Genomic DNA, 21,954 nt, shown 5'->3' on the forward strand with positions numbered 1-21,954 from the left:
GATAGATAGATAGATAGATATAGATAAAGATATATAGATACAGATATAGTTATATAGATATCTATATCTTCTCATTCCTTTACATGGCAAAGCACTGCCTCCCGAAAAAGCAAAATTAATTAATTTCTCTCCAAACTGGAAATGTCCCTTCACCATAGGCAATATTTTATAGGATTTTGCAGACCTTATTTCTAGACCCCATTCCGCTTGATCTGATTATTCATGAATTTGTTATTACTATTTTTATAGAATAAAATACATTTATCTTGGGACATTAGTGCTTTCTATTTTTATTTTTCAAAAATTTTGTGGTCCTTCTGATATGCTTATTTTTCCCTTATAAATTTTATAGTAGCAATATTGGGACAACTGGTACAGGCATACATCATTTTTATGTTTCTAAGTCTGGTGTTCTGTGCAGAACTTCTATAGTTAGGTGTATCTATAGATTTCTTTGTGTCTTTTTTAGTTTTTAAAAAAATATTTTAAAAATTTTATTTAAATTCAAGTTAGTTAACATATAGTGTTTTATTACTTTCAGGGGTAAAATTTAGTAATTCACCAGTTGCATACAACACCCAATGCTCATTACATCAAGTGCCCTCCTTAATGCCCATCACCCATTTACCCATCCCTCTCCCCACCTCCCCTCCAGCAACCCTCAGTTTTTTCCCTATGGTTAAGGGTCTCTTATGGTCTATGGTCTTTTTAACTTTTATAAGAGTAATATTTTAATCTTCTGTTTCCACCATTAAAGTTTAACCAATTGTTATGCATCTAGGAAATATCTCGATTGTTTTAATATTATTTTTGTGTCCATCCACTGCCCTCCATGGGTTATTTTATTGTTTTTATTTTCAAATGATTCTCTTGAGTTTTCCAGTGTACAGTCATAATATTGGGAAAAAATCTTAAGTTAGCAGGTAGCTGCTTTCCAATTTTCATTTCTTTCTCTTTTCAATTACATTAACTAGTACTTAGACATGAGCATTAGCCAAGAGTGGAGTTAATGCATTGTCCTGTCTAATTTTTGACAACAACACTAATGCTTTTAGAGTTTCACAGTTTAAGTATTGTGCTGGTTATCAGTCTGAGGTCTCTATGTCTTTCCTTATAATAATTATTCTATACCACCTCTTCCATGAGGACATGATTGCAACCTCTTCTAGAAGAATATGACCCATGTGCCATTTCAATCTGTGGGTTAAAGTGTTAATTTCAGGAAAGTCCTCTATTACATGTTTGTGGGGTTTTTGTTGTTGTTGTTGTTGTTGTTCTTATTTGCCTTTTCTGTTCTAATTTTTCTGGTCCTGTCTTCAAGAACATCAGTTTCATATAATGATCTCCCTTGCTTGTTTCCATATCCATCATTTTTAAAAAAAAATAACGATTTACTTGGATGTTCTCAAATTGTTCTCCGTATCACTGACTCCTCTTCACAAGATATTTTTCCACATTTTGTTGCTTCTAATGTAATTTCATTTCTTTTTCTTGTTTCTCATTCCTCTCCATTTCTTATAGGAGCTCAGGCAAATCACTCATTTGATTAATGAGTTAAGATCATTCAATTTTCTTAGCTCTTCTTTCTGGTTTTGGTTCAGAAACGCCATATTTCCTTTACCATCTCTGGTTTCTTGGAGAACTGCTTGTCATTACTTTCATATCAACTCTTGTCCTGGGCCAATACTCTACCTAAGTTTGGCTGAAACTTACTGCTTCATAGGGGAGTCCTATGTGTCATGGTGTGTTACGTGTAGGGATTTAGAATTCTCGTCCACTGGTCATCAAACTTTAATCCCTCAACCCATCAATCCATTTCTTGGCAGTAATGGCACATTGAGTTTCTTGTTCAGTCTTGCCTATCATGCCATCTGTTTTCAAACTCAAAGATGCTTCAATAGCCCTTTCTTTTAACACAGACCATGCCATACAAAGAGACATCATTGCCTTGGCCCTCACGACGTCTAGGCTACTCAGAGAGTTTGAGCATTTGCAGAAGTTGCAAAGATACAACAACCTCCTAAGTTTCTTCCTTCGGTTAGGTTTAATTTCACCACATTCTCTAAATCTCTGTCATTTGTGGTTTGAGACTCTATTTCCTATTCTCAAGAAAGAACAGACTTTTCATTTGTGTTTTTCATTATTATTGATTTCAGTCTGTTCAAAAGCAAAAAAGCAGGCCAGATCTATCATCTGAAACTTGGAAGTTCTCACAGTAATTCTGCTACAGTTATATTTATTTGCCTATGAACTGCTTCCCTAAGATTCTTAGGTTTATTTAGCTAAATTCATTCAGTCACTCTAACAGATGTTTTTAGCCCTATTAAATGATTTTTTTTTTTACCCACGGACATGACAAAATTGCTTCTGAATCTGATATAAGGGGAAAGACTAAATTTGATCATCAAGTCTGTGATCTGTGGCTCTCTTCTTTGCTGGTGTTAACCATTTACTCTTTATTTCACTAGCTTCACTGACATGGTACAATGTTTGAGCAACACCTATGTCAAAATACCTGATTCTTACCTCTCTTTGCTAAGTCTTTAACTGTCTTAATCATATGTATTTATCCATATATATTCTTTTTTTAAAAGATTTTATTTATTTGACAGACAGAGATCACAAGTAGGCAGAGAGGCAGGCAGAGAGAGAGGAGGAAGTAGGCTCCCTGCTGAGCAGAGAGCCCGATGCGGGGCTCGATCTGAGGACCCTGGGATCATGACCTGAGCCGAAGGCAGAGGCTTTAACTTACTGAGCAACCCAGGCGCCCCTATCCATATATATTCTTATATATAATTCTTAAATGCAAGAAATATTAGCAACCAACTTAAATTTTAATCTATACCCTAATAAGTTATATTAGGTTTATTTCGAATAGAATATAAGCACGTGACAGAAGATCTACAAATCTTTAAATGTGTTTGCTTATTTCAAACAACCAAATGGGAATATTGGGCTCTATGGCTCTATGCAGTGGTAGGTACTATCCTAATTACACTTTTAATTGAGTGGTCAACATTAAATTAAATCTCTACAGCATGTTAACTCAGTGACAGCAGGAGACAACTCAAGTTGCCTTGGAGGCTCATTTAATTACTTGGTGGGAGCCAAGTAACTAATATAATTGTAATACTTGAGGAAAAGAGATGAGGAAATCACCAGGATGAGGATAGTCAGAAAAGAATAAAACAGGGATTGAAATGAAAACACACATGGTACACAATCATGGTGAACACACACACATACACGAACGCTTAAGGAGTTGTAGGGAACCTGGAGGGTGAAGGCAGGAGATCAAGTAACCAATGATGAGACCAAGAAAGGAGTTAGACTGATGTTACTAAATGAAGAAAAAGCAGATTATTGTGTGGCTGAGAGAAAATACAACTGTGTAAGTTCAAAGAGAGGAGGGACTAGCACATAACCTAAAAATGGTGACCGGAGCAACACTATGCTGAGAGAAATTATTGTCTAGACAAATCAATTGTTTATTTGTTTACTTATTTCTTTAAACTATATTCTTCACTAAAAAGGCTTTCAACAAGCTTTCAAAATCCAAAGATGGCAAAATCACTAGGCAAGAATGAGTGAAGGAAAATCATGGTGCAAAAAAGATGAAGCAGTGGGGTATGTTAGTAAGCAACCTACTTGCCACACAGTCTAGTCATGCTCCCAGGAGCCAAACCAAACAGGCACATGTGATCTGTTTCAACATTTCCAGGGCCATAAGGAAAGCAATCCAGCTGCTCACCAGCAGCACACGGGTTGGGCCTTCAGTGAAATTTATCTTATGTGTTTTTAATCAAGAGAACAGACTGTGATGGAGTAGATGACACTTTCAATGTCATTTCTACAATAAAGATGATATAAAATTCTGAGTGATGTTACCATAATTTCACTCAGTTCAGTCCAAATCGTAACTGCATAAATAGTTCAGAAAAACCAATTATGCAAATGATCCAGATAAGACACTCCCAGATGGTCTGGCTTATCCAAGAGCAAAATTTAGAATATCCAGAGAACATCATATCCTTTAGATAATCCTCAATGAATAATCCTCACTGAATATTTTCACAACAAGTAAATCACACATGAGAAAGTCTTTCATAATATAGTCACTATTTACCCAGCGATCACTTGACAAATTATTTCTGTGTAGAACATGCAGCCAATTAATTACATGTTTTCTAAATCAGACTACTCATGATTAAATAATGTCTACTTATCTTAGTTTCTTCTGGTTCCCCCCCCTTTTTTTTTCCTTTAGGGAGATTTATTCCATTTTATAAAAACGCGAAAGGGAATTATTCTTAGGTATAGCTCCCTGGGTTGTTGTTTAGATTTTGTTTATAGGGTAACGCTGAAAATGCTATAAACTTGGAGAGATGTGCTTTATTCTCACTAAACTAAGCATCTGACATCAAAATCCCCAAACTCTAGCTTCTAAGTAGGTTTTCTTTTTCCCCCATTGTAGGTGGAAATAGCACGACTGACCTAAAGAAGTAGTACCCTCTCATGGAGAAGAGCTCATGCTATAGATCTTTGACAGGAACATTTAAATGAACTCTAGGAGTACAATGTCTAACCAGAAGCAGAACAGAAACGAGGTCAGGAAACCCACGAAAGCTTAAGTGTCTTAAAGTAGATCACGTTACACTTGGGGGTAGCTCATTCTAGACTACGCACATATGAGTCTCCGGACTTAGGACAGCAGAGTCTTAAGTACTCTGTAGCCCACGCCTCGACAGAGAGATACCCCAGTTAAATGGCTATAAAACGTTACCTCAAATCAGCAGCTTTCCCCGTCTTGTTAGTGCACATAACCTCTCTGGTCTGATATCCAATCTGGATGTCCCAGTATTTGTTCTCTTGCCGGTTCTGTCTATTTCTGTTTCTCTTTTTCTTAATAAGTTCACGGGCTTCTGGATCCTTCACTCCTTTGCCTCGGTCCTTTTCCCGTTCTTTATTCTTTCCACGTCTCCGTGCTTGTCTCACTTGTCTTGAGTGGGGCATCGAGCATGAGCTCCAGGGACCCACGTGCAAGCTGTACATGTTCTCTTCCTCTTCACAGGGGCTGGACTGGCACACCTGAAACTCTGTCAAGTTTGGGCAGCCAGAACCTCCAAACTGGGGGGGTGCTACCACGTGACGTGTCCGGTGCTGGAGCCCACTGCCGCACGTCTTGGAGCACTCAGACCAGGCAGAAAACTCCGACACGATGCAGTCTTGCTGGCAGGGGATAAGGCAGGCTTGTTCCAGAAGAGGTTTGGGCTCAAAGTACTCACAAATGATATCCTCTGCAGGAATGCCCTTCTCTTTCTGGATGCACGTTATCTCTCTCACCTGAATGCCTTCCTCCCCCTTAATGCACTCAAGGGGTTTCTCTAGGCTTTTGGAAATCACGGGCTGACACTGATTCCAGGGTCCCAGGCTCCAGTCATACAACTCTTTGTGCCAGTCACACACTTTGAAACAGATCTGCTGGTTACTGGGTCTCTCGGCCAGCTTACAGTTTGTATGTAACGTCGTCCAGCCTTCCACGTGAGCACACCACACGGCCCGGGTCTGAATGCCTCCTGGCCCACATTCATCTCCCATGCACCGGCCCCACGGACCTGAAAATGAGACAAGAGTCAACATTGCCACTGAAAGAAAGCCATAAGTTACTTCACTTTCCAGAAAGGCATTTCAAGATCTAGTACATTAACTTCCCTGAAGTGTTATAAAGTAGGTCTCTGCACACGAGTATCGGAAAGTAATGATCTGCACTCAGTATTTTTGCAAAAGGAGAAGTGTGTCAGAGAGTCTATATAAGGTAACCGCTGGGACAAGTTCATTTTGGGTCCTTTTGGGTCTTTTCTTCATTAATTTTAAATAGAGAACCCTTGCTCATAAAGGACATCAGAAATCAGCAGCTGTGAAAACACAGGATCCCCGCCTGTAAGCATTGAATCCATGTCAGCAGCAGGCTAACCGAGTGGCCCCCTGGGCATGGAGACTGTGCACATACGAGTCTCCAGACTTAGGACAGCAGAGTCTTAAGTACTCTGTAGCCCATGGCTACTGTGCTTAAACAAAACCATAATCTTCATTTCCCACTCTAGGCACAGAATATAAAGGTACATTTACATTGGATCATCAAGTTAGCAGTAAGCTAAATGCCATTAGGTCTAAATTTCAAAATACAAGTGTCTTGAAATAACTCAGAGTCTAAATCCCAGATGCAATTCAGGAGAACTCATTAATATTTTATTGTTTTTCCAGTATTTGATACTAATTATGAGAGCAGACTAATGGATCAGATTAGGACTATTAAGAAACTAGGCTTTTTAAAAGTTTTTATTTAAATTCCAGTTAGTTAACATAGAGTGTAATATTAGTTTCAGGAGTGCAATTTAGTGATTCAATACTTACATATAACACTCGGTGATCATCACAACAAGTACACTCAGTATACTCCTTAATCCTTATCACCTATTTAACCCATCCCCCCACCCACCCCCTCTGTGGTAAGCATCAGTTTGTTCTCTAGAGTTAAGAATCTGTTTCTTGGTTTGCCTCTCTCTCTCTCCTTTTCCCTATGCTCATTTGTTTTGTTTCTTAATTCCACATATGAGTGAAATCATATGGTATTTGTCCTTTTCTGACTTATTTTACTTAGCATAATATTCTCTAGCTCCATCCATCCATGTTGCTGCCAATGGCAAGATTTCATTCTTTTTTATGGCTAAATAGTATTACATTGTAGATATACACCACATCTTCACCCATTCATCAGACAATGGCCATTTGGGCTCTCGGCATAAACTGGCTACTGTAGATAACGCTGCTATACACAGTGGGGTTCATGTATCCCTTCAAATTGGTATTTTTGTATTTGTTGGGCAAATTCCTAGTAATTCAATTGCTGCTTTGCAGCGTAGTTCCATTTTTAACTTCTTGAGGAACCTCTACACTGTTTTCCAGAGTGGCTATACCAGTGTGCATTCCCACCAACAGTGCAAGAGAGCTCCCCTTACTCCACATCCTTGAAGTAAGATTAGAGGGAACATACCTCAACAAAATAAAGGCCATATAGGAAATAACATAGCTAGTGTCACCCTCAATGGGGAAAAACTGAGAGCCTTTTCTCTACAGTCAGGAATAAGGCAGTGATGTCCACTCTCACAACTGCTACTTAACATAGCTCTGGAAGTCGTAGCCACAGCAGTCAAACAACAAAAAGAAATGAAAGTCACCCAAATCAGCAAGGACGACATCAAACGTTCCCTATCTGCAAATGACAGAATACCCCATAGAGAAAACCCAAAAGACTCCACCAAAAAACCACTAGAACTGATACATGAACTCAGTAAAGTTGCAGGGTACGAATCAACATATAGAAATTTCTATACATCAATAATGAAGCAGCAGAAAAAGAAATTAAGGAATCACTCCATTTACAATTGTACCAAAAACCACAAGATACCTAGGCATCAACGTAACCAAATAGGTGGAAGACCTGTATTCTGAAAAGTGTAAAACATTGATGAAAGAAATTGAAGATGACACAAAGAAATGGAAAGGCATTCCATGCACATGGCTTTGAAGAAAAAATATTGTTAAAATGTCTTTACTACCCAAAACAATCTGCATATTTAATATAATCCCTATCAAAATACTGCCAGCATTCTTCACAGAGCTAGAGCAAATAATCCTAAAATTTGTATGGAACAACAAATGGCCCTAAATAGACAAAGCAAAGTAAAGTTGAAAAAGTTTGAAAAAGCAAAGCAAAGTTGGAGGCATCACAATTCCAGACTTCAAGTTATATTCCACAGCTGTAGTGATAAAAACAACATGGTACAGGCACAAAAACAGACATATAGATCACTGGAACAGAACAGAAAGCTTAGAAACGAACCCACAATTATATGGTCAGTTAATCTTCGAAAAGTAGGGAAGAATATCCAATGGGGGGGTGGGGTGGAGAACCAGTCTTTGACAAACAGTGATGGGAAAACCAGACAAAAGAACAAAACTATACCATTTTCTTACACCACACACAAAAATAAACTCAAAAAGGATTAAGACCTAAATGTGAGACTTGAAACCATAAAAGTCCTAGAGGAGAACACAGAGAGTAACCTCTTTGACAATGGCCATAGCAACTTATTACTAGAGAGGTCTCCTGAGGCAAAGGAAAGGAAAGCAAAGATAAACTATTGGGAGTTCATCAAGATAAAAAGCTTCTGTACAGCGAAGGAAATAATCACCAAAAGTAAAAGGTAACCTACAAAATGGGAGAAGAGTTATGCAAATGACATACCTTATAAAGGGTTAGTATCCAAAATATATAAAGAACTTAAAAAACTCAACACCCCAAAAATGAATAATCCAGTCAAAAAATGGGCCAAATAAATGAACACAATTTTCTCCAAAGAAGACATCCAGTTGGCCAACAGACACATGAAAAGATGCTCAACATCATTCAGCATCAGGGAAATGCAAATCGAAACTACAATGAGATACCATCTCACACCTGTCAGAATGGCTAATATCAATGATACATGAAGCTAGGGTTTTATCCTCAAACTAAAAACAACAAAAAATTACAACAGTTATAAATTTGGCACTTAAAATATTTTATTGGACTTTTAACACAGAATTAGGTACTACTCTTAATGGGTATATTTTAACTAATTGATGAAAACTAATATTTTATTACAGAAATCTTAGAAACAATGTGTCAAATTATTTCAAGTCTGCCTGTTATTGCTGAGTAAGAAAAGACACATACCAAAACCAATCCCCCACAACTATGAGGAACTTAATACTACATAACTATTAAGTTTGAAAATTACCCTACAAAAGAAGTGACAAAAATATTAAGCTCCTATAAACCAAGCTTTAGCCAAAACTCTAGGCTTATATCTAAGTTTATTAAAAAATAAAAGTGATGATGGTTACTTGAAAACTCATGGTTTACTGACACCAAATTAGAGAGAGGTCCCATTTTATACATTCTCAGAATATCCTTTTGTTTCTCACATTATATTTATCACAATTTCAACTAACTGATTGAATAACTGTATGCCTATCATATTAGACTGACTTTCTGGCCCCTGAAGTACAGAACTTTGCCTGTCTTCTGCAACCTGTTTGATCCTGTCTTAATTTTCATGGCTGGCTTTTGAATGAATTTCACCAACTATTCTTTTTTTAAAGATTTTATTTATTTATTTGACAGACAGATCACAAGCAGGTAGAGAGGCAGGCAGAGAGAGAGGGAGAAGCAGGCTCCCTGCCGAGCAGAAAGCCCAATGCGGGGCTCGATCCCAGGACCCTGAGATCATGACCTGAGCTGAAGGCAGAGGCTTAACCCACTGAGCCACCTAGGAGCCCCTCAGCAACTATTCTGCTCAGAAAAGAGAAAATTTAATTTGTAGATCTTAATATTCAAAACATTAGATAATTGATGTCAATGCCAATAGAAAAAGAAACTGAGTTCAAGAAAACTTCTATACTATTTCATATATAGTGACAATGAGCATGCATTTCTGAAGTTTAGATAACTAGTAAAAACATACATTCTAAGTACAAATACAATTCCATTCCATTCCAAAAATATTATCATAGATTCCCTATTAACCAGCTATTCATAGATAACACAGTTGTGTTTATGTTTATTTTATTTCAAGTATATTTACAATGAGAACCAGAAAATAAGACATCCCAAGAAAATTCCATGGAGATGGACAAAAATACTCACTAGGTAAGGCAAAATAAAATTCATGAAGGCACCAGTGAAAGTAGAGGTGGCAATATAATCACAATTGAACCTAAAAAAAAAAAACCTCACTTTGCAGACTTTAACTGCTGTCTTATCTTTTTACTGCACCTTGGGTATTGCATGTGTGTCCAATTAACAGACCTCTTGGAAAAAAAAAAAAAAAGCAGATCTTTACCATTGTACACCTGATAAAGGGCTGTCTACTTCCATCCTCTGAGCATTCTTAAAATAATCACCCATTGAACACAAAGGGGATACATCTCAAACTGCTCTTGACAGCTAAGAATTGTTAGCCCAATTAGCTACCATGTTTCAAAGAAAACAAATGTTTCAAAGTGCAATTTGAAAGCACAATGTGCAAACTCTATCAAGCAAACTATGAAGTCCTCTCCCAAGCACAATATGAAAATGTGATATTTAACTCCTATGCCTCGGCATGAATGTTAAATTTTAGCTCCACATCTCAAATTACTAGGAGTGGGAAGGGGTGGTGTTGGAAAGGTGGTGTGTGTGTGTGTGTGTGTGTGTGTGTGTGTGTGTGTCTAAGGATGTATGCTTTTTAACAAGAAAAGAATTTCTCTTACTTCGTTTATTGTTCTTGCTCATGATTATATAAAGGGAACTTGGAACATAATTGCACAAAACAAAGGATCGGTAGCTTGCTACTTAAGGTCTTGGATAATATCCCTTTATGAATGGAAATGCATTCCTGCATACAGATTTGTAGGATTTGTTTTCAGTATCCTGCAAAACACTGCTAGGATGTAGGTCAATAAATATATGTAGAACACTTAGCTTGAGAGATTTTATGTAAATTGAGAAATACTAGGTATCGTATTCCACTAAAAAAAAGTTAAAGCAACTGTTTGCATGCCCAAAATATTTACGTAATTGATAGACTCACAATACAAATATTTTCACTTGAAACTGATGCAGAATTATGTTCTGTAAAAATAAATTTAAATGAATGCTACTTGGCTTCGTTTTTCATAGGATAGTGCTTTAAATAAAATTGTTAACTAACTTTCCAAAAATGTTGATAAAACAATGAATTTATTTTTATTCCTGCTAAGTAGGTTTTATTTTTAAAGATTTTACTTATTTATTTGACAGAGAGAGCGAGTGCAAGAGAGAGAGCACAAGCAGGGGGAGCCACAGGAAGAGGGAGAAGCAGGCTCCCCGCTGAGTAGGGAGCACAAGGCATGATTCCATCTTGGAAGCCCGGGATCATGACCTGATCCAAAGGCAGACGCTTACCAACTGAGCCACCCAGGTGCTCTGGGATTTTATTTTATTTCACATTTTAAAAAACATTCACTTCTTTTAGGGGTGCATGGGTGGTTCAGTAGGTTAAGTGTCTATCTTTGGCTCAGATCATGATCATGGAGTCCCAGGATGGAATCCTGCATCAGGCACCCCGCTCAGCAGACAGTTTGCTTCTCCCTCTGACCCTCCCACCTCTTGTGCTCTCTCTTTCTCTCCCACTGTCTGTCAAAAAAACAAAATCTTTTTTAAAAAAGATTTGAGAAAGAGAGAGTGTGTCCCCTACAAGCAGGGGGAGGGGTAGAGGGGAGAAGGAGACTCCTCACTGAGGATTGAGTGGAAATGGGGCTCAACCTCAGGACCCTCAGACCATGGCATGAGCCAAAATCAAGAATCTGATGCTTAACCCACTGAGCCACCCAGGTGTCCCTAAACAGGATTTTATGACATGTTTATTGTTTTCATGTCATTCAAAACCCTCTATTTTAGTCTACAAAAGATGGCCTTTTAAAGTTAAAATCAGTGTTTGGCCCACCATATTCAATACTACTTCTAAAACTACTATATATCAAGGGCATGAGAGCAATAAAAGGTTGAGTCTATAAAAGGACACATTATTGACAGGTGGCCGAGCAACTGTTCCAAAGAGCCTTATAAAAGATAAACATTATAAAAGGAGCATGAGAAAATTATGCAAACTACTTTCTGCCCTTGTTTGCTATAAAACTCTCAAATGAGGCAGTTTCTTGTTTGACTAAATATGTTTGCATCCTTCAAATGAGATAGTATATTTTCCCTTCCGGATTTGGTGATGGAACAGTATGCCCTAGTTTACCAAGATCAAGAAACGCATGCCCAGCTTAGTGACATACTGGATTCAAGGTCATGGATGTTCACAATTCACAGAATTTTTAAAAATTCTATTTGTTTTTACTCACGCAGGTCAGTATAGAAAAACTTGGAAATTACTGCTAATAGTAAAGATAATTTCTCATAAATTCCATGAAGTAGAGGTAACTAGTCATACATTTGCTACTATCTTACTAGGCAATTAAAGATCTATTTAAATAAACTGGGCTCTTGCTATAAGTTATTTTATATTCTGCGCTTTTACTTCACTATATGTTATACAAATAATTCCATTTCAATAGATGTGAGGGAGGCCTCAGATACACACACACAGACACACACACACACAGACTGAACTTACTAATTAATCTTGCTTGTTCCTCATATTTACACATTTACACTATGGTTGCACAGTATGTTTTACCAGTTTACTGTGATTTATCTAACATATTCTATTTGTGGAAATTCAGGTCTTTTTTCCAATTGTTTCAAACACTATAAAGAATGTTACGGTGAACATCTATTGTTGTAACCAGGTACCAGTCAGGCAATTCAAAGTTTTGCAAATGTGCAAGTTTTTGATACATCTATTATTGCAGAAGTGCCTACCAAATGTATCCATTTACCTTCTCACCAGCAATTAATGAGTGTATTTCTTTTCCCTGATACAGGGAAGTCTACAGACTACAGTTTTGCCACATTTGGACTTCAACTGGGGGAATCTTATGTTCTTATTTCCTCAGAGGTTCCATCCTTTGACTCTTTAAACTCGAAAGATAGTGTCCTTCAAATCTAATCCTCTGAGTCCTGTGGTTTCCAGAAAGATCTCACAGCTTTTGGACAATTGATATCCTTCCCCTTTTTCAGCATAGAAACACAATTCTGCTTATTTTGTACTCATTTGTTAATTTCAAAGACTTTTTACTGTGGATAGAAGTAAACACATGGACTTAAGTGTCTTGAAATAGTTTCATAGTTTCATAGATTGGTAATCCAAATTCCTGGCATACTGTGCCGTTCAATATCATACTATTTAATTATAAATATGCATTCTGCCTAGGAGACCCCTTTGTATAGATTATGAGCACAGAAAGAGTTTAATTTTTTTAAGAATTTGCTGACCTAAAAGAGGTGAAAATTTCCTTTTTAAAGGAAAACAAAAAGAGAGCTCATAGCTTCTTTGACTTGATTTTTAATTTAATTTCATTTAATTTTAATTTAAAATATAACTCTCAAATGACAAATCAGTTTGGTGGATAAGAAGAGATCAGTGTGAAGTCAAGCTGAGCTTTCATCTTCAATAAGTAATTAAATTTTAATAAGAAATTATATAAGAATATAAAATTAAATGTACAAAATTAGAACAAGCTCTTTAAATCTGATGAGACAATGAATGAGGAATCAGTGATAGGACAGCTGATTTTACAGTTGCCAAATATAGTAATCTATATTCAGCCCCTATCATGTTTGATCTCTCTCAAGAAAATTACTTGCCTCTTTGGATCCTGGTTTCCTTCATTTGTAAAATACAGTAAAAACCACGTCATTAACTTTCATCGTCTTGTAACTCTACGTGAAACACAGAATAAGTTATCAATATTATGATGAGTATTCGTGATAAAGTTGTGAAATGCTTTTTCCTCCCACAAAAAGACTCTCATTTCTATGTGACTTAGTATTTTTAAGTCTGCATGCATCAGTGATGGTTTCTTTAGGCTAGACTCCATTAAAGTAGATAACTGGGTCAAAGGGTATTGAGAATTTTAAGGTTTTTAAATACATGTTGCCCAATTGATTTTTCAGAAAAACCTGCAGAAATCTAAATCCCATCACAACACCCTTATCAGCGCTGCTACTATTTTTTTTTTTTTTTGGTACTTTAACAAATACAAATCCGTTGTTGTTTTAATTGAATTCTTTTTACATATGACCTTAAACATAATTTTTTTCTCTTCTGTGACTCATTCAATTAGTTTATTTTACAGTGGTATCGTGGACTTTTCTTTTGATCTTGATACATTTTGTTGATGACATTAACATCTTCTATGCCCTTCAAAAATGTAGTATTGTTCTCTTTCATATGTTTTTGTTTACAATGTTTTCTGTATTTTTAGTATGCAAGCTTTTCACTAACACGATCTTATGTTTCTTCCATTGCTTTTAGGCTGAGAAGTATCTTTGGGCACCTGGGTGGCTCAGTGGGTTAGGCTGAGAAGTATCTTCAAGTACAGAGATATAAATATTATTCATAAAATTTGATAAAAGTTTCATTCTCTCTCTTTTTTTTAAAAGATTTTATTTATTTATTTATTTGACAGAGAGAGAGAGAGAGATCACAAGTAGGCAGAGAGGCAGGCAGAGAGAGAGAGAGAGAGAGGGAAGCAGGCTCCCCACCAAGCAGAGAGCCTGATGCGAGACTCGATCCCAGGACCCCTGAGATCATGACCTGAGCTGAAGGCAAGGGCTTAACCCACTGAGCCACCCAGGCACCCAAAAGTTTCATTCTCTTTATAGATTCATTATATATATACATATGTATATATATATCTCATCCATTAGGAATTTTTTTTTAGTATGCTTAAAGGCAAACTACTGAACATTCTATTTTCTCCATAGTCAGGTAATTTTAGCAAGAATACTCAAAACTATTATTTTAAGGTACTCACTAACATCAAAACATGGAAATGAGAACTGCTTCAATACTGCATCCCTAGATTTTAATGCTATATTTAATTTTATTGCCGTACTTCATTTTATTGCTATAGTTTATTTGTAACGGTATACAGTGTATTTGCACATATATGATCTCTTTTGATTTTCACATTGTGTTAGATATGAAGAGTTTGTTGTACTATATAGTAGGCTCAATCTCTTAAGACTAGAAAAAAATATAAAGCCCTAAATGTCCCAAATATTTCTACTGTGTTATAATAGGACAGGTAAACATTCCAAAAAAGAAAAGTTAGCTAAATGTGAACAATCCAGATAGGGAATTCATGTTGCCATAATGAAAAGTCCCTAATTTTTGAACAATATCACATTCAAATATTGAGATGCCCAAACTAATTTTTTAGAGAAAAGTATTCTTGAGGATGATAAACTTCAAAGTCAGTATTTCCCTTCCAAGCTTATAAAATTTGTTAGAGCTTCCACTGCAACACAACAAGATGTTACACCAACAGCATTATTATATATCAAAATTAAAGAGATTTGCTCTGTTGCACTGCCACTCTACAAAACAATATTTTTTAAAAAGATTTTATTTATTTATTTGACAGAGATCACAAGTAGGCAGAGAGGCAGTCAGAGAGAGGGGGGGAAGCAGGCTTCTCACTGAGCAGAGAGCCTGATGTGGGGCTTGATCCCAGGACCCTGGGATCATGACTGGGCCAAAGGCAGAGGCTTTAACCCACTGAGCCACCCAGGCGCCTGTACAAAACAATATTTAACTCCACTCCCCACTTCTCCAAAATAACAAAAGCAGCCTTGAGATTTGTGTTACATTCTGTTACACATGTAATTGGCAACAAAATATTTACAATATAGGGACGGAAATTGTTAATCACAACAAATATGTAAACTCAACAGCCTTGAAGCTATGCCAAGTCATTAATGTAGTCATTCACACCTTGCTTTAGAGAGAATGGATTGAAGGTAGCAACATCAAATTTACTCAGAGTATATGCTCTCATTGTGTGAAATAGGTTTTGCTGCCACCCCATCAAAAAAAGAAAAAGAAATAGGTTCTGCCTTATCACTGATATCAAAGGATGGCAATGCGAGCTATAAAATGATAACCTCAAAAATGTGAAATGCACAAAACCTTCTAACATACCGAACTATAGATGTTTGGTTACAATTGTCTTAAATTCAACTACCTTTGGACAATGTGTATATTCAAAGTTTAAGCTGAAGGGCTCCAAGAGAGCTAAGTCAATAAGGCTTTTTGGAGATAAGGGATCCCATCTCTTAAATTTCTTACTTCATCTCAGAGAAGTCTGATATAAATAGTAAGCAAAGTCTTCATATAGTCAATCAAATTTAAAAGCCTACTGTCTTGTCTTAGATTATCCCAAAACTGGAATGTGAAACAAAAGCTTGTATGCAAGTCATTTATCTTAGAAGTGATTCCACAGAGAAGTCCATATAGAAGAGGTAGCTGCAAGGGAAGCCTAGGCAACATGTTTATATAATTTACTCAGTCTTCTGGATCCATATGGGCCTGATCCCAAATACTTCATTTCTGTTATACATGGGATTTCTACTATACACACCCAACCAGTTTATGTGATGAGTTTCATGACAGCCAGCTCAGGATGGACAACTTCAGTTGGAGTCAACTGGTGTCCAACACACAATGTCTACTAGGACACAACAGCGAGCCAGGATCTGGGTGTGTGTGTTATGTACCATTTTTTTTTTTTTCTCCAGAAGGTAGCTCTCTGTAGAAAGCATGGTCTTACTCCCGAACCTTAGGTATCTATGCTGCAATTCTCCAATTAGGGCTAGCCAGAGATTCCACATTGTCATTCTATCAGAAATCAGACTAATAACATCAGCTCTTCTGGGCCATTATGCTAAGCTAAGCTTAGCAGCTTGTACCACAGCCTGGACCTGTGGTACAGAGGTCTCTACTGTAAGATCCATTCAAAACTGGCCATCCCCAAACATTAAATAGACTGTGGCGGTATTCCCAACTATGATATAGGCTGCTTTCAGAATGCAAAGGGGCTGTGGGAGCCAGCCTCCAAAGATAGCCCCAATGATCCCTGCTTCTTGGTATTCGTGCCTTCTACCGTCCCCTCTAATAGTGCATAGGGCTGACTTGTGGAACCACAAACATATTGCAGGAATACTGGTAGATGATGTACAAGTCTAGGTCAAAAAAAGATATTATGGCTTTTGACTTGCCTTCTTTTGATTAATTCTGGAAGAAGGCAGCTATGATAGCAGGTGGACAGCTGAGCAGCATTTTATAAAAGAACTGTGCTGTCCTGCCAACAGCCATGTGAGTTGAAGCCATAAATGCCTTAGAAGCAGATCCATCAGCAGAGGCCAAGCTGTCAGAAGACCGCAGGGCTGGCCAATGTCTTAACAGTAGCCTCACGAAAGACCTAGACTTAGAACTATCCAGCTAAACTGCTTCCAAATTTCTGGCACACGGCAATGGTGAGACAATAAATGTTTATTGGTTATAATCACCATTTTCAGGCAATTTGTTTTGTAGCAATAGTTACCTTACAGACTAGAACCTCGAAGAGGTGTATTGCCACAGCAAAAATCTAAAACATGGGAGGAGTATACTGGAGCAGCGTGGGATGAAGCTGGAAGGACAGTAAGGGAAATGTTAGTAAAAGCCAAAGGTTCACTGCAAAGACAGTTAAAAGGCAGCTTTGGGTGACTGCCAGGAAGGGCTTAGAAAGAAGTGAGGAGAGAATTATTGGAAACTGAGAGGAGTTCTTGTTACAGCATGGCAGAAAGATCAGCAGAACTGTCACCTAGAGTAATGAGTAAAGTAGAAGATATGTCTAAGGAAGTGGGTGATCTAAGATTTCTAGTCAGTGTACTGAGGGTGCCAACCTGGTCTTTCTCATTAGGGAATCTCTAATACTTGCTGCTTTCTGCTCATCCAATCCAACATGTGTCATGGATGCAGGACACCAGTGTGAGAGTCTGAGGAATGTTAAGACCATCAAGGTCCCTGCCAACTATATTTTGACAAAAGGCAGAAGTGTTAAGTCAGCTCGGAATGAGGGAGTGAATGCATGTGCTGTGCATTCTCAAGTAAAAAAGAAGCAACAAACAAACAAACAAAACCAAAACAAACAAAACCCCAGCTTTTAGTTCCTTTCGCTAATGGCATTTGAGGAAAAAAAACGCCTTTGCTAGGTCAGTATCTCCATACCAAATGTCAAAAATGGTGTTGATTTGTCCTAGTTTAGAGACCACATCTTCCATAACAGCTGTAGTTGGGTCAAACCCTTGGTTAAGTGTACAGCGGCTTGCTTGCAGCTTCCAAGATTCACCCAGTTTTGCGTTCCTTTTCTTTCAGGGGCCATGTAGGTCAACTGGACAGGAATGTGGAATGAAACCACCTCTCCCACATCTTTTCGAATGTTTGATGTGGCACTCATTTCTGAAATTCCGCCAAGGACACTATGCTAGACCCTACCAGAATATGCTTCACCATCAACAATTCACCTCCATCTACCAAAAAGTCAAGTCTTAGTAACTCTCGGTAGTAAACTATGATATGCCAACCTAGCGATGAGAAAGGCAAAGATTTATTCACTTGCCCCTCTTCCTCACCAATCACAAATGCCCCATGATCATTAAGTTCCTCACAATTTTAAGTTGCACATGAACGACTGTGGAGAGGGTTTCTGCGGGCGTCCTGCACTACAACGTCAATGCAGGTCTGGGAAAGCAGGCTGCTCAGCCAGGACCAAGTCTGCCCCTGTGTGAAGCTGGCTAGACGTCTGCAAGACAGGAAGTCACAGGAGAGACCAAGAGTGGGGATGGAGCCAAGAGGATCTGAAATGGCACATGCTAGCATCCCATGCCTAGCAAATCGTAAAGTGTCTCATTCTGTTCTCCTTCTAAAAATGCCAAACCAAAGGCATCTATTTTTCTACAGACAATATACCTTTAGGACTAAATTGCTCAAGGTGGAAAATGTTCGAATTTTTGTCACGTTCATTTATTCACTCAACAGATACTTAGTATGGGCATACAACGTGCTAGGTGATGTGATAGGCAAGGAAGATAGAAAGTATTCAAATAAGAAAGCATTACAAAAGGTAGAAACAACCCAAATATCCATCGATGGGTAGATGGATAAACAAAATGTGGTATATCCATACTATTACTCAGCCTTAGAAGAAAAGGAAATTCTGATACAGACTATAATATGCAGGAGCCTTGAAAACTAATGCCAGTGGGATGCCTGAGTAACTCAGTCAGTTAAGTGTCTGCCTTCAGCTCCAGGCATGATCTCAGCGGGGAACCTGCTTCTCCCTCTCCCTTTGCCCCTCCCCCTGCTTGTGCTCACACACTCTCTCTCTCTGACAAATAAGTAAAATCTTAAAACAAAAAAGGAAAACTTACACTAAGTAAAATATGCCAGACACAAAAGGACAAATATTGTATGACCCACTTATATGAGGTACCTAGAATGTTTAATAGAAACAAAAGGCAGCATGCTACCAGGGGTTGAGGGGGGCTGCGAAGAGGGGATTACTATTTGATAGGTAAAGAATTTCAGTTTGGGATGACAAAAAAGTTCTGGAGATGGATAATGGGACGGTTGCACAATAACGTGACTATACTTAGTGTCACAGAATTGTTCTCTTGAAAGTGGTAAAATGGCCAATTTTATGTGTATGTCATGTGTAACAGGACAACAAATTCTATACAACATTTTTTATATTCACATCTACAATCCTCTGAAATGTAGAGAAACTTTCTAGATATAACAACATGGTTCTAAGGTTCTATAAAGTTACTGCCAAGTTCAAAGCCTTGGGGGAATTCTTAAATTCCTTAGGCTCAGAAGCAATTTCTTTGAGCTCTTCAGGCAAAAACAGAAGGGTCAATTATAGATGTGATAGACTTTTCCTTGTTTTATTAAACAACGAAAAAAGGAGTAGCTCAGAGACACCTGTCACCATCATCTTGGGTCTTTTGTTTCACGTATCCAATAGGTAGTCACCGTTAGAAATAGTATATTCCAAGCTTTTTTCTCATGATGTTACATTGTTAACTGCATATAACTGCATACCTCAACAACTGGGCCAATAATGTGAGATTGTGGATACGATCCACACAAAACGGAAAAATAAAAATGAAGTGAAAGTAATAATCTTTTGAAGTTTGTACTGTTCTCATTACACATCTAGAAACATTTCATTTTCTGAGTCTGTAGAACATTTTTACCCATACTCTGGTCAACAGATATATATGTGTCTGTTACTTTTTATTTTTTATCAAGTTCATTTTCAGGTATTACATTTTAGTATTCTCTTGCATATAATAAACCACTCCTGGTACTGGAGTGACTCAAGTGGCTTCATTAAAAGCAATTTTTAAGGACAACAAATTCTTCTTTTTATTCTCATTTTTTTTTTAACCTTCTTACTTAAAAAGACTGATGTTACAGAGTTAGGAAACTGAGAAGTACAACTTCTTTACAAGAGACTGTAAGCCTTCCTTCATGGTTACCCTAAATCAAGAGCCATATGCATGGTTGTATATTTTTATAATCTCCATATCATTTCTAACCCACTAAATGATGTAATTATATAGAGTTAGAAAAGAAGAAATTCAAATACCTCAAACATTAAATTTCCAGCACACTAATTGGTATGCATATGAATGTTAATGTAGATGCAAAGTATATGTAAATATTCTTTTTAAATACAAATGCTTTTTGCCACCAAAATACTTCATCTGAAAATGAATATTTTATCTGAAGCCAAGTTAATCTTTCCAAACTTTGTGAGTCCGAGGATCTTGAGTTTATGGCTAAAGGTAGTAACTAGCAATATTAGTGACTCAGAAATGCATATTAAATCTTAGACTGTTATTTCCATAATGGGTAAACATCAACTGAGTTTTGTCAAGTTAAACATAAACTCAAAATTATAAGATGCTAGGAAAACAACCAGCAGGTAATGAGTTAAAGATACGAATGTAGGGGCACCTGGGTGGCTCAGGGTCAGTTGGTTAAGCTGCTGCCTTCAGCTCAGGTTAAGATCCCAGGGTCCCCAGGGTTCTGGAATCAAGCCCCGCATAGGGCTCTGAGCTCAGTGGAGAGCCTGCTTCTCCCTCTGTCTGCTGCTCTGCCTACTTGGGCGCTCTCTCTCTCTGTGTCAAATAAATAAATAAAATCTTAAAAAAAAAAAAAAGATACAGGGGTGCCTGGGTGGCTCAGTGGGTTAAAGCCTCTGTCTTCAGCTCAGGTCACGATCCCAGGGTCTAGGATGGAGCCCACACTGGGCTCTCTGCTCTGAAGAGAGCCTGTTTCCCCCTCTCTATCTGCCTGCCTCTCTGCCTACTTGTGATCCCTACCTCTCTGTGTCAAATAAATAAATAAAATCTTAAATAAAAAAAAGATACAAATGTAAATTGTTTCAATTTCTCAAAAAGTGACAAAGAATATCTTAATTTCTCAGTAGGATTTGCCCAGCTTTGATAATAAAACATAACCCACAAACTTCATAACCTTCTTAAGAAATAGATTATTTGGGGCACCTGGGTGGCTCAGTCGATAAGTGTCTGCCTTTGACTCAGGTTATGACCCCAGGGTCCTGGGGTTGAGCCCCGCACTGAGCCCCGCATCAGGCGGGGTGAAGCCTGCTTCTCCCTCTCCCACTCTCCTTGCTTGTCTTCCCTCTCTGTCTCTCTCTGTCAAATAAATGAATAAAATCTTTAACAACAACAAAAAGAAATAGATTATTTGATCGGCATTTTTCATATAGTAATTTACTTTGGGAAATACAGCATATATAAGAAAGCCTTAAATTAGGTTATAAAATGCAAAGCTATAACTGGATTTGATCAATGGTGAGCATTTCTAACTCTACCAAAGACATAACCTCTTTTAGGAAAATCAGGGAATCAGTTTTCTCTTTAAAGAAATGTCATCAATAAAGCAGTGTTGAGGGTACATGCAATTCTGTCAATTATTTTTTTAAAAAACTGTGGAGAGTACATCTTTAATAAAATTGCCTTTTAGTTTGAAACACTAAGGTCTTACTCAAAATTATGGAGTCAGAAATGAACATCAATTTTTGGATTTTTGTTTCTACGCACATTTGTTCTGTGTTTGGGTATAAATTTCTCCTTGGATACTAATTTTCCATGGCTGACAAATTTCACAAGTATTAAATAGCCATAACTTAAAAATCATATTATACTAATGGCAGTTTATAAAGCCAATCTCTACTTCAAGACACATCATTAGTCTCCTTGAAGACACATGTTGATGTAATATTCCTTTTGCTTGATTAAAAATCACAGTAAGGATGCATTTTAAAAACATCTATCAGTTGAAATTACCTCAGGGCATC

General features: G+C 37.5%; 1 protein-coding gene across 2 annotated transcripts in view; it reads right to left on the reverse strand.

The window, feature by feature from the left end:
• The window catches only part of THSD7A (thrombospondin type 1 domain containing 7A), a 454,591-nt gene that overhangs the window by 257,385 nt on the left and 175,252 nt on the right, over positions 1–21,954 (reverse strand). For both annotated transcript variants that reach the window (XM_047694998.1, XM_047694997.1), the window contains exon 2: positions 4,784–5,615. In XM_047694998.1, the coding sequence (XP_047550954.1) occupies positions 4,784–5,615 (832 nt within the window). The remainder of the gene's footprint in view (positions 1–4,783; positions 5,616–21,954) is intronic.

Source organism: Lutra lutra, chromosome 11, assembly GCF_902655055.1.
Source record: "Lutra lutra chromosome 11, mLutLut1.2, whole genome shotgun sequence".
In the NCBI taxonomy this organism is placed as follows: Eukaryota; Metazoa; Chordata; class Mammalia; order Carnivora; family Mustelidae; genus Lutra; species Lutra lutra.